This window comes from Falco biarmicus, chromosome 6 (genome assembly GCF_023638135.1).
Source record: "Falco biarmicus isolate bFalBia1 chromosome 6, bFalBia1.pri, whole genome shotgun sequence".
NCBI classification, from domain to species: Eukaryota; Metazoa; Chordata; class Aves; order Falconiformes; family Falconidae; genus Falco; species Falco biarmicus.
In genome coordinates, this window is record NC_079293.1 from 54643072 (window position 1) to 54657282 (window position 14211).

Consider the following 14211-nt stretch of genomic DNA (forward strand, 5'->3'; position numbering starts at 1 on the left):
ACACCCCATTATACACTTTGTTTCATCAAATGACTTCCACATTTCAAGGGAAGTCTAATCTAAAAGCATAATTCTGTTAAAAGTATAATTACAAAATAGTTTAAACCTCCATAAATAATGAAATATGAATTCCCTACACATTCAAGGAAGTGAAGGTGTTTACAATTGCCTTTTTTTTCCCTCCCTGCAGCTCTCCCTGTATAGAAAGGAAAAAAACAGTTGTAAATGTATCTCAGCATTAGGAAAAACAGTACCCGTGCTGCATGCCTACGTGGATTTGAGACCTCAGTAAGGATGCAACTGTGCTGTGAATCTGTAAATGGCTCTTGCATAAGGAGCAGCTGGTCAAACAGCATCCGTGTTTCCATGTATATCTTCATGGTTTGCATCATTCTGGCCACAGTGGTTGGAAATTTGACGGTTATCATCTCAATATCACATTTCAAGCAGCTCCATACACCTACAAATTTCCTGATACTTTCTATGGCTACAGCAGACTTTCTGTTGGGACTCATCATCATGCCTTGCAGCATGGTGCGTTCTGTTGAGCACTGCTGGTATTTTGGAGAGATCTTCTGCAAGATCCACACAAGCACGGACATTATGCTAAGCACAGCTTCCATCTTCCATCTTTCCTTCATATCCATTGACCGTTACTATGCTGTGTGTGATCCTTTGAGATACAAATCAAAGATAAATACTTTTGTTATCCTGGTCATGATATTTGTAAGCTGGATGGTCCCTGCTGCTTTTGCTTTTGGGATGATCTTTCTAGACCTAAACTTGCGAGGGGCAGAAGAGATTTATAGCCATGTCCATTGTGCAGGAGGATGCTTTGTCATTTTTAATGAGACTTCAGGTGTTGTGGCCTCTATAGTGTCTTTTTACATCCCTGGATTTGTTATGCTATACATCTACAGGAAAATATACTCTATAGCCAAGAGGCAGGCAAGATCTATTAATGCAATTAGCCAAAAAAAGATGAGATTTGAAATGAAGCAACACATTTCACTCTGCAGAGAAAGGAAAGCTGCCAAGACATTAGGCATAATAATGGGAGTATTTCTCATCTGCTGGAGTCCATTCTTCTTCTTGACAGCAACCAACCCATTTATGAATTATGTGATACCTCCTATTCTCATTGATGCTTTGGTTTGGTTTGGTTATTTGAATTCTACATTTAACCCAATTGTTTATGCATTTTTTTACATGTGGTTTCGCAGGGCATTAAAAATCATTCTGCTTGGAAAAGTTTTTCAGCGGGACTCTTCCAGGACTCATTTGTTTTTAGAGTAGCATGTTTTAAATAGTTGGATTCATGGCTTTGCATTTTTGCCCGGAGGCTGAACTCCTGCATGTAAGAGCTAAAAATGAAGGAAACACCTGTTTCTTTACTCATTTACCAAGTTTGGTTCAAGGAAATAAACAACTATTGCGCTTTACATCTTCTTTCATACCAGACTGGGATTCATATGTAATGTTTCAGTTCTAGTTATTTATATGCAATGCACAGAAGACCAAGAGTTAAGTTTAAAAAAACTTACAGCAGTTCATATCCCTGCTCTTCATCATTAAGAAATTATTCTGATAAAACAGATCAATTTCTTGAACAAGGTGTGTTTATATTACAATATTTGTGTTTATTTATCATCCTCTAGAAAGAGGAGAATTTTTTTCCTATTGAATTTCTAGACATCTTTGAGTAATAACCCAAACTTTTAAGTTTGTCCCTTTCCTTCAGTATGTGTGCAGATGTGCCTATAACCAGCCATACCAGCAAACTCCATGGAGGGAAGATCAGACAAAGAAAAGTCATGCTGCTCCTTCTGTTTCCATTTCAACTAGTGCTTGTCACCTATGAGTTTGTCACTTAAAGGCTTTGCTGCTTAATGAGATCAAAAGCATGTTTAACATGGTCAAAAGACAAGGAAAAATACGAGGTACAAAATGAAAAGCAATAGCAAAAAGCAACATTGAACCTGACAGTGCCAGAAAATGATGCTTGTCTAATGAATGTTTGTATGTAAAGTATTTGCCAATTTACATCTCACAGAAATTTTTTTTGGTCATATTGTTATTCTGTCTGATGGCAATGCTGTGACAGCTGGTGAGGAAAGAATATAGAAAATTGTTAAGAAATGCTATGGTTGGCCTGAATGGAGGGTGAATGGGTCAGGGTGGCTGTGGAAGCATCAGGAGGAGTGGCAGAAGAAGGACTATAGGAATGGACCTGGACATGCAGGCTGTCACGGTTACATCTGTGGGCAGCTTCTCAGGACACCCAGACTGGGACATGAAGGACAGGTGAGTAGGTAAAAAACTAGCACATGGTCACCATCTAAAGAAGACCCACAGACTGTTATGTTTTTGAATTTATGACCTGGCTTTTCTGGAGTTAACAGATCACCAAAGAGAAGGAAATATTACCTATGGCCTGACCTTGTGACACCTGGTTCGACTATGAAGGACCAGTTCTGGGAATGGAGACGAAAGAATTAGGACCTGAGAAGACACTATAGAGAGAAACTGATGACTCTGTACTGAAATAAGAGCTATGCTCAACAGTAGATGATGTCCTCCGTTCATGTTGCATGTATAATTGCACGTTGTATGGGTATTTTGTCTTTCTTTTCTGTGCTTTGTAGAGCACTGAAGCATTCTGTGCTGTAAAGCTTAAAAATTGAATGATGCTACATTTCAGCAGAGCAAAATATTGGGATCTAAAATTGATTCACCATCATCTTGTATGTTTGCACTCTCCAAAATGACATAAAAAGGAAGAATGAAATATACACTACATCAGCACACATGCTGTGGAAGATAACCCTTGTTAGTGACAATATGACTACTTTAATACTTTATCTCACAGAAATAAGGTAAGTTAAGACAAAAAAGTCTATCTTTCTGATAAATTAATGGGTATTTCTCATCTTCCTTCATCCCCAGTGAGGCTGACATGATGTAGCTAATTTTCTCATGGTCTGTGTTACCTTCTGAAACTGCATGATCACTTGGACATCTAGATCTCTCTTGAAACTGCAGTTTCAGAAGTGCTGTCAGGTGATACCTCCTTTCTTCTGGTGGTGTTACAGATTAAAGGAAAGTGATCTTTCCCTATGAGGAATGTTGCCCATCTGAGGCTTTTAAATTATATTTACTAAGTTCAGTACATATTAACATAGGTCCTTTAGGAAGTCAGTGGAGTGGAGAAGTTGTTTCTTTTCCTTTATCTCCTGTCTATCCCCCTGAAAATCTGGAAACATTACTGTGTTTCCAGAGAATTTCACTTCTACCAGAGTTCCCAGCCTGTCAGTCTCTCTTCGTAACTTGCTCTGACATATTTCTGGCATTATTTGCTTGTTGCAGCAAGAGTTTGTGAATGAATATGATCCCAGCTTGCCTGCAGGATAGCCTCTAGGTCAAATAGAGCACAAGCCTCTGCACTCTGTGTCTAAACCCTAGGGCAAATCTAATCCACTTAAAACTTCAAAAATAAAAATAATAATAAAAAAAAAAGAGACCCACACTCTTGAAGGCTGATAGCCATCTAATGTAAATTTATACACCTAAAAGTTAGGCATTACATCTTCTCTAGTCATTAGTAGTTCTCTTTATACTCACTGTAGAAAACCAGTTGCTTTCACAGCGTGTTTTGTCTTACCATTTTTAGGTAAGATGAATTGTTCCTGCAGATATTCTTTCTCTTCCGACTAAGAGGGATCTTTCAGTGACTAGAATAGATGTTTTGATGTTTTTAGATATAATTTTTGGGTAGCTGAGATGAGGATCACTCAGTACAGGTGAATCCCACACTATGGAAAAGTTGGCATGAACCAGGGATTCAGAAAATGCTCGCTTCAAAGGCCAGGGTTTGGGAACTAGAAGTTAGATGTCTTCTCAGCTCTTGACTAGCAAGAGCCCTGAAATGAGATTTTAGATCTAGGCAGTGGTTCATGGAGCTACTATTGAAGATTTGCCTGAATAGCTGCAGCTCAGAGATGATGGTGGGATGGTGGATTGTGAAGTCCCAGAGGCACGCTATAGTTTCCTGTGTCCTGTCCTGGAGAACATCAGGAGGTAAGAAGGTCAAAAATTGTCAGGTCATTGTGAGGAGATGACCTGCCAGGGAGGGTGTATAGGGGAGACCTTGGGTGAGGGGAGTCTCAGCCATCCAGTCCATGTTGTACAGAAGTTTGGAGAGTGTCATGGTTTAACCCCTTCCCCCTGCTTGCCCCAAGGTTTTATTGCTGAGCACATCACATGATGTGCGGTATCCTTTTCATCATTTGGGGTCAGCTGTCCCAGCTGCGCCCACTCCCAACCTCTTGTGTGTCACCATTCTACTCACAGACAAGGTCCTGAGGCTGTACGCAAGATCTGCTCAGCAACAGCTAAAAGAGGGGGCTGTTGTCAACACTGTTTTCATCACACATCCAAAGCATAGCACCACAAGTGAATATGAAGAAAATTAACCCCATCCCAGCCAAAACCAGTAGAAAGGCCATCTCAGCATCGTGGCTGCACAAGATCACCACAATCTATTTAGTGTAAATGGAAATAGTAGAAGAAATTTTCAGTGTATAGACCAACAACTCTCCTGCAAGCTAGTCTAGCCAAGATGTCACTGATATATATTCTCTGCAATAGGAACAAGGGGCTTCCAGCCACAGACAGGTGGTGACCTTCATGCACACCTAGAAGGCAGTTCTCCTTGTTCTTAGTAACCTACAATTATGCCAGCTTTGTCCACAGCCCAGTCAGAAAGTTTCTGAAATAACTTTTTCCTCTGGTGTCCTATTACCTAACGGTGGTACTTTCTCAAAGAGTCTCCTTGCCTTCTGTTTACAGAGTGCCTTCTCTAGCAGAGCAACTTTAATGAAGTCCCAGGTTACTTTCTCTCATTAGCTCTAATCACAGGCAGCGCAAAGCTATTTCTCACTGCGAGAGGGATGTACAAATGAGATGTGTTAATGAGGCTGCAGGGACTCTATTTGAACCCAAGACTTTGATAAATTAGGAGAGCACAAGAAAAATGCCTCATACTATTGTCCAATCAGATTATGAGTTAGGTCTGGTGAAGTAGAATGTACCTTACTGCAATCTCAAAGTAGCATCATGTAAATGAAGTGCAAAGGGTACTGTCAAATTCCTTATCAACACATTTAATTAGTGGCCTTATTAAACCTTCCCAGATGGCCAGCTTTTGCAAAACAAATGAGTCTCCAGTGGGTGATTTCATATGTTTTAACTTCCCTGAAAACTTGTGCAAAGCAATTACTCCAGCATGATGAAAGGCTCTGTTTCACCAGTAAACCTATGTCTGTTCATTTTGCCACCAGTGAGCACCGTTTGCAATGTCACCTTCCTCTCATGCTTTGTACAAAACTGACAGTAAATTTCAGAATCACAGACTGCCACCTGTCCCCTCTGCCTCGGTGCCTCTATCTTGTGGTTTGGTGGTTGTAACACGGTGTGGCAGCCTGTGCAATGCCACCTGCTATGTACGGCCTCATGCATGGTGGTCCACCTGTGGCTGAGGCTCATGGTCTGCCCCTCAGACACGAGGTGCAGCAGGACAGGGGAAGAGCAGGAGCACCCACTGTCCGAGCAGGACCCTTCTAGAAGCCTTACAAGGAAAGCTTTGCTCCAAAATGGAGATTTTAAACTAGATAGATAAAAACATACATTAGTGCAGTGTTCAAACAAGAAAATTGATCTCTCAAACTGTGTAAATATTGCAAAGTGTATAGCTTTCCTTAAATCATTAACTCATCTAGGTTGTGCACACTGTGCACTCTCTGTCCTTTACAATGCATAAAGAGCCATTCAGTAAGGAGGAAAGCACTAGATACAGTTAAACATAAGATTCTTAGTGTTCTACAAAAGTATTTTACTTCTGTAGTTTTTCTGATCATCTTAGTTATGTACAACACTACTTCCACACTACTGCATCTAAAGACCTAATGCAGAAAAAGACTATGCCTATCTGTAAGCACTTTTTTACTAGCCTGTTTCCATTAGACATAGCCTAAATTTTTAAAACTTCTATCATGAAATGACTGGCCTGGTAGATGAGAAGAGAGCAGTGGTTATTGTCTACCTAGACTTCAGCAGGGCTTTTGACACTGTCCCCCATAAGATCTTCATAGAGAAGGTAATGAAACGTGGGCTGGATGAGCAGAGAATGGACTGAAAACAGGCTTAACATCCAGGCCAGGAGGGTGGTGATTGGCGTAAAGTCTAGTTGGAGGCCAGCAACTAGTCTAGTGTAGCCTAGAGATTAATACTGGGTCCAATTCTGTTAATGATCTGGATGATGGGGCAATGTTCCCTTCCAAACTCAACTATTCTGTGGTTCTTTGAAATTAAATTCCCATAATACTTAGTGAGTCTCATAATGTTATGTAGTCCTGCACAACCAGATTTTTCCAACTGATTTCCTACTTCGTAGGTTTTTTAACGAGATCTTTTCACCATCATGCTGCCACTTTAACTCAACCAACTTGCATTGGTAATTGAAAATGTTTCTATGTGATGACTATGCAATAGCTTTTGTAAAGCATTCATTTGCTAAGGGACTGAATTCACAGGTAGCTTCGGCAGTGGCAACTCCAGAACCCACTCCTAGATGTCTTGATCTCTTATTTCCCGTAAGTATAGGAAAAGTCAATCTCCTTAAACAATGCGTACTCACAGCATACTGACTAAAAGAGATCTGTCAGTTAAAGAGAGATCACTGAAAACAGAGTGCATCCTATATGCTTCGGACTTTCTCCGTTACCAACAAGATAAAACAATTCTTCAAGAAAATTTGAGCTTGTATTTTGCTCTCTATTGCTGTCATTTCTGCTTTACTTAAGCGAGCCCAGAGGAATAAAAGCAGTTAGTAATAAGTAACTAAATAGTTGTCTCCAATCAATAATTAAGGACAACATGGAAATTGTGAGGTACAACATGAAGGAAACTCATATATTGTAATAAAACTAAACTGTTTTATCGGTGAAAATAATGACTATGACAATTTTCTCTCCACACTGCCTTTGCAGCACAGCAGTGCCTCACTCAATGACAATTTTTAAGGTCTTTTTTTGTAGTCTTACTTTAATGCAGTTTAAAAGTTTCATTTAAAAGACTTCAGTTCCTGTACACTTGTTAGCAGGTTTTAGACATTTCATTTCTGAAAGGTAAGGTGTCAAACTATTACCCCACCACTGCCCTCTGTCCCATGCTGAAAGGAGAACCAATGGTGAGGCACATGGGGGGCTGCTTTCTGAAGGTAATGCTTTTTCAAGTGCAGTCTCTTTCCACAGGTTGCTTTGTTTTAATCCAATATAATTGTGTCTGCATAGATTCCTCCTTTAGTAACTTCTTTTAATAAAGGATCATCTGTGTGAAACTTGCGTATCTCTCACTTGATTTCTTAAAAATAAAATTACTAGACATGCCTGTCTCAAAAATACTGACAGATCTCCAAGATAAAATATTTCTGCTGTACACACTGACAAAATGTTACCATATGTGGAGTCTGTAACTGATTCTTTGTAGATAATCCCAAAGATTTAGATTTTATTTCCAACAGAAAATTTCCTTGTTTGTCTTTAAAGCATCTGCCATAAGCAGACTCCTTTAAATGTTCTTATTTTTCCCTTAATTCATTTTGAAAACCATATTTATTTTCTGCCCTGTTCTTGTGGCATACTGCAGATCATAATCAATAAAAATCCAGCCTCTGCTGAATAGTGATCATTTACCCTTGATTTGTAACGCATCTTCAATACACTTGCATAAGGGTCAGCATTAAGTCTGAGTGTCCACCTCTGACCACTTACATTAATAGTGAATTAATTTTGTCTTTTCTTGTCTACACTACATTTCCTAATTTTTATTTCTTTATAAATAACGATTACCCAATAACAGATGATAGATTGCCAACACTTCTTTTTATGTGTTTCTGTAATGTATGGAGAAGACTTTCTATATGCTATGTGAAAGCTGCAGATACAACCAGCATGAGAGAAAGTGCTGTTGTGGCCCATTAAATTACAAGATCATAATCTTCTTCAAGGTTATTAAATATTTCATTTCTAAGTTTCATTAGAAATGGTAATTATTAAGAAATGTGAAAGAATGTATTGGCCACTAAAATAGATATAAAACAGAAAAACTGTCCTTCACCTTTACCTTCAACCTCTGCTTTCAAAAACCCATTTTGATATGACTTGTGTCTACCTTAAGTCACCAAAATAGCTCCGCTACACATGAGGGTAAATGAATTAATAGAGCAAACAGAAATAATGGTCTTGGGAATACAGGCACTTGGCTTGTTTATCTCCTGTTGTTGTAAACTCCTAAATTATATACATATTTTTAGCTCAAACTTGCCTGGGAATTAAATGTAATGTAATAAAAAATAATAAATTCCCATCTTTCCTTAATCTGAGCCAAGTTACAGAGGGGATCTGCCTTTTAACAATTCAGCAGCTTTGCAGGACAAAACCCAGTAAAATGTCTACATAAAGAATCTATCAATGGTTTTATTAAAAAGATGCAGGTAGGACTAGCCTATAAAACTGACTGCCAAGAACTCTTCTTAATCCTTTGATGCTCTGTTTCTGTATTTTTTTCATTCCAGGGTGATACTTATTGGAAAAGCCAGTGGACTGAGCTGCTTCCCAAATTCCTTCTAAGTGGGTTAAATTGCTGTGGAGAACAGTATCTCTTTCTGCTTGTATCTCTAAATTTGCTTTTAGCCCAAAACAAGTTATCTGGAAAAGAGGTGGAAGAAATGGGTTTGGTTCTCCCTAGATAAATGAAGGGAATTTTTTGGCCCTTGAAAATACTCACTAGTGTATTCATTTATAACTACTGCAGCTGGACCACGGTCTGTTACAGGAGACAAGACTCAGTCTAGATCCACTCCCTCTTAGTTAGCAGAATTATAATGATAGAAAACAGGTGCATATGTAAGGAAAGAAAAGAACATTTCTTATCATACTAATTTTACAACCGATTTCCATCAGATGTGTTCATTGCTAGTGCTTCAAAATTGACGCAGGTGAGTTTAGCATCATCAGTAATTTGGAAAAGGGGGTTTTGGCAGCTGATATGTGACTCTTTGAGATGAGCATTTACGTGAGTAGTCCACTAACTGAAATGTCCAAGAAAGCTGAGGTATGTCAGCTCGCATAATATTTCTCATTTAGAAACTGTAAGATTGAAGAGGCAAATAATTCCTATATAGTATTTACAGAGTGAAATGAATGACTTAAGGGGTTTCTTCCTCTATGCATCTTTTTCTTCTAATACTTTAAAATTGCTAATATTGTCAAGTATGTAAAATACAAGACCCATAATTTACAAAATATGATAGAATGCACAAAATAAAACTGATGTTACTATATAATTTAGTTAAGAGGTAAGTTTACTTTCAGCTGTTTTTTTTAATATTACTTGCAATTAATTTTGTACTAGATTCCAGTTATCAGATTTCATGCCCCATTTCAGAAAAATAATTGGTTGCAGTTGGTCTCTCTTTAAGCCAAGAGAAAGTTTGCCTCTGAATTACTGCATTTCACTTAGTAATTGAGTTAATGCTCTTGACTTACTTTATCTTGTATTCTCATAATAGGATTTGGAATCTTTTGGAAACATGTGAAAAATAAATCTGCTTATGGAACTGCATCTCCAATAGAAGTCTAAAAACGGATTGATTATGCTTTCTCCGAATATCTCGAAGGATTTGATGGATTGCTCTGAGTTTGGAAATAGATCCTGTCCTGAGAGCTTTAGGTCAGCAGGAGTACGAGGGGTAATGTATCTATTCATAACAGTAGCCTTCATTTTCACCATCTTGGGGAACCTGGTCATAATAGCTTCCATCTCGTATTTCAAGCAGCTTCATTCTCCGACCAATTTCCTAATCCTATCCATGGCCATCACAGATTTCCTGCTGGGCTTTGCCATTATGCCCTACAGCATGGTGAGGTCTGTGGAGAACTGCTGGTATTTTGGGATGACATTCTGCAAAGTTCATTACAGTTTTGACCTGATGCTCTGCTTATCTTCCATTTTCCATCTTTGTTCCATTGCCGTGGACCGGTTTTATGCAATCTGCCACCCTCTGCATTACACCAGCACCATGACTGTCACAGCCATAAAACAAATCATAGCAGTGTGCTGGTCAGTGCCCACTGCTTTTGCTTTTGGTGTGGTTTTCTCAGAAGATTATGCTTCTGGAATTGAGGGCTATGAAATGCTGGTTAAATGCTCGAGCTTGTGCCCTATTATGTTCAACAAACTGTGGGGAGCTGTTCTATTTACAGTTGGTTTATTTGCTCCTGCTTGTATTATGATAGGGATTTATGTAAAAATTTTTATGGTCTCCCGAAGGCACACATGTAAATTGAGCCAAGCACACAGGAACACAAAAAGTGATAAGAAAAATGAGCTTTCTAAGAATAAAGACAGGAAAGCTGCCAAGACTTTGAGTATAGTTATGATGGGTTTCTTAATATGCTGGTTTCCTTGTTTTTTTGCACTCTTAATTGATCCATTTTTAAATTTCTCTACTCCTTTACCTTTGTTTGATGCTCTAAACTGGCTTGGGTATTTAAATTCTTTCTGCAATCCATTAATATATGGCTTTTTCTATCCGTGGTTTCGGAGAACACTTAAATACATGTTAAAAGGCAAAATATTTAGCCCACAGTTTCGTACAATAAAACTTTCATCTGAAGATCAGTCACCATAGTGAATTCTATTACTGACAGCAGCTCTAGAAATGAAGAAGAAACAGTGCATTACTGGATTTTCATGGTTCAGTAAAAGCCTGAAATGCGCAACATGAATTTTGTGAGTCAGTCCTGTATAATTGTGTCATCAAATATTTCTTTTAATAAAATCAGACTCACTTTATATATTTATTTACTACTTGTGTTCACTCTTAATGCCTTGATAGGGTTTCAGAAGTTTAAGTCTTTCTAGAATCTCTTAATGCATTGATGTTTTTTTTTTATTTCAGAAAGTATTTGCATATATACATAATACAGTCCATAAACCTCATATTTCACTTAATCTTGTATACATGCAGCTAATCTTTCCTGAGGTTCACCACCGATAATCTCCTAAACTGGAAACGCCCCAGGCTAATATGGTGGCAGTCTTTGTCAATCTTTTGTGACTGGGACATTAGCAGTTGTATGGAGTCTGCCGTTATTCCAAAACAAATAGAATCTGAGCGTAATTTTGGCTTGAAGTTGATCTTTTCCCCTGAAAACACAGAATTGGGTTTTCAGCCCTTATCTCTGTGTGCTTCATACCCGGGGAGGAGTACTGGGGAACAAGAGCACTGCTCACACTCAGGTATGTGCTGCTCCTTTCTTTGTTTAGACATCAGGCTCCAGAGGTTATAAAATATGCTTGCTGACAGCCCGCCCCATATTCACCCCACCACAATTTCACACTGAACTGGAGTGTCTAACTGAGGTCCTTGCCATGCTGAGCTCCCTCTGAAGCCGGTAGGAGTCACTGCCAGGGTTCGCCAGCTGCACGCTTGAAGTAAGGTTGGCTGAATTGTCATTACTGAATACAGCTACTGCAGTCTTTTCATTGTGAACTGTACCTCTGACTTGCCTTTCGTGGTATGTGTACAGTGTGTGCTCCACCCTTATTAAAGTGTGACTACCAAAAAGCCACCCACATTTATTCATTTCTTGGCTTATCTGTGACAAGTATGACATGTGATCAGTATGGCATGGCAGTGATAGCTGCTCATTTTCTTTGCTGATGGTTCCACTGATGGATCTGTGATAACATGAACACGTTCTACTTTGGATGTGAAGAATCCCAGTTTAACCCCAACCCTGACACACTCGAGACAGCAAGGAGCTGGCGAGTCACAGCCCGAGCTGGGGTGGCGTGAGGCGCGCGCCGTCCCTAGTAAAACAGGATTTCCTGCCCCCTCGTGGAGCCCACGGGCAAAAGCAGCTTTAAAGAACAAGGTCGACATCTTATACTAACAGTGGTAAAATAAAAAAAAAAAAAAAAAGGTTAAATACTTGGTCTGCAAAAACACCAGCTGAAAACCTTTTGAGAAACAGATTGATTTATTTTTGCAAGCTCTGTGTTGATTTGTATTTTATACCTTCACACTGCAGAGCACTTAACAAATATTTAGCATGAAGTTGTTGATACACTATGGCTCTGGAGGCAGGCGTGTTATGGAGGTGAAGAAAGTCAGCAATTACAAAACATCCTAACGGCAATTCACTGGAGACACTGCAGTTTCCAAAATAAATTCTTCAAGATTCAAGTTAAAGGTTTTGGTTTACAGGTATTAATTTTTCTATTCAAAATGAAAATATGCCAAAGAAGTCAGATAAATTCACGTAAATTAATGCTCAATAGTTAGTGTTCGGTTTTCAGTTATAATGATTTTTTGACAAAAAAACCCTCACATTTTAATCAGCTTTAGTAAAAATCAACTAAATGATAATAACTCTTTCAAGAAACTCCTGAACAAAAGTGCATATGCAACTGTAACTGTAACATATTAAAATAATTTATTTATTATTCCATTTATATAACCTAACCAAATAATCTTCCCACTGGATCGGTTGTGTGTCAGTCTTCACAGCTGCAACAGCAACAAAACATTGATGAAGCATTACAAAGAAAACTGACATAGAAATGGATGTGTAGTTTCTCAAGAGAGAGCCATGAATCTTTTTAGCTGTATATATGCCATAATCATTCTAGTTTTTCTTATAAGAAAAGAGAGGTGCTTTAACTTGTATTTTTAATTACACATTTCCACCAAAGTGCAGGATGGAGAAAAAGAGCATTTAAAGCAGCTTTGGATTTCAATAAGAGAAAGGATACTTAAACACCAAAAATAATTAATCCGGCAGTGCTCTGGCATGTAGAACAGAGCAAGATGGAGAGGCGGAAGAAGGGAGCCTTCTGGGGCAGGAGGGGAGAAGAAACCAGGCAAATATTGGTTTGGCTCTGATCGGGAGCAGCCTTCTCTCGTGCTGTGCTTGCAGGCAGAGGCTGCAGCAGGTTGCAGGCGAGGCCAGCTGGGAGAGGGAACTGTGCCACTGGTCCCCATCAGCAATTTCACACCAGGTAGCTAGGGACATCTGAGCTCCATCCTGCGCTTGGGATCCTGCCCTCAGACACCTTAACTTCGGAGCCTGCCCGTGACCACAGTACGCTGACACTGCAGGTGCCTGGCATCAGCAGAGCTAAAAGCCAGATTTTGTCCCCTTGTCCTTCAGTTCAGATGCCAAGTGACAGAAGTGACAGAAGTGACAGAAGTGACAGTCAGAGCACTTGTGACTGTCACTTTTGTCTCTAGACCTGATGTAACACTATAATCATGGTGGTTTAAAGATACTTCTGAAGATACAATGTTTTAAATAAAGCAGGAGAGCCAAGTTTTGACACAAAGATGGATTTACGTGCTCAAGAACAACTTTTTCCTAAAAAAATTTTCCCCTACAGATCTTGTCCTTCAGTGTTTAAGCAATTTTGTTTTATCTGGTTTTCTTCCCCAGGACTGGCTGTGTTGCAATACTTTGGTGAATACTTCATGCTGCCAAATCATGATTTCACCCAGCCCCTGGAGCTTACAGCTGGTGTAGTATTGCTTTGACTTGGTTAAGATTTTGGGGCCTAGAAATGCAAGATACAGTTAACAATCTAGGGCCTAAAAATGCAAAGTATGGGCTTTGCCCCTGTGCTACGCACATGTGCATGGGTGGAACTGTCCTGTCTAAAATGGGGGAAAATATGTCTGTGACTGCTTCCATCTGTCATCTCCAGCAATCCACTCTCCCACCAAGTTCCTGGCCTTCTCCATCATCATTAGTGTCATGTTATGCCCCACAGCACAGCCAGCTCTATTGAATCATGATGGCACCTTGGGGCTCTCTCCTGCAAACTCTACACACCCTGTGACGCAGTTGTATGTAACCTTGCCTTCTTGTCTGATTTCCCTCTCTTGCCTGTAATTATGCCATCTTTGACCCATTGCATTACATCACCAAAATGACCATCCCTATGACAGAATTAACTAGTCAATTTTATTCTTGTTCACCTTTAGCATGGTTTTCTCAGGGTTAAATACTGACATTATTGGAGAATATATGGCAGCTATTGCCTGCAGCATTTTCTGGTTTTCTCTCATACTTAAGAAATGCTGAGGAGTGT

The 14211-nt window shown here is 39.3% G+C and overlaps 2 protein-coding genes across 2 annotated transcripts; both read left to right on the forward strand.

Annotated features, from left to right (window-relative positions):
• Nucleotides 1-205: 205 nt before the first annotated feature.
• On the forward strand, nt 206-1408 carry TAAR1 (trace amine associated receptor 1). Its single transcript, XM_056344171.1, has one exon. The coding sequence runs from the start codon at nt 226-228 to the stop codon at nt 1294-1296; it is 1071 nt and encodes a 356-aa protein (XP_056200146.1). The 5' UTR covers nt 206-225; the 3' UTR covers nt 1297-1408.
• Nucleotides 1409-9688: 8280 nt separating this feature from the next.
• LOC130151784 (trace amine-associated receptor 2-like) lies at nt 9689-10784 on the forward strand. The gene has a single exon (XM_056344483.1). It carries the CDS (start codon nt 9713-9715, stop codon nt 10748-10750), a length of 1038 nt encoding a protein of 345 aa, XP_056200458.1. The 5' UTR covers nt 9689-9712; the 3' UTR covers nt 10751-10784.
• Nucleotides 10785-14211: the final 3427 nt, after the last annotated feature.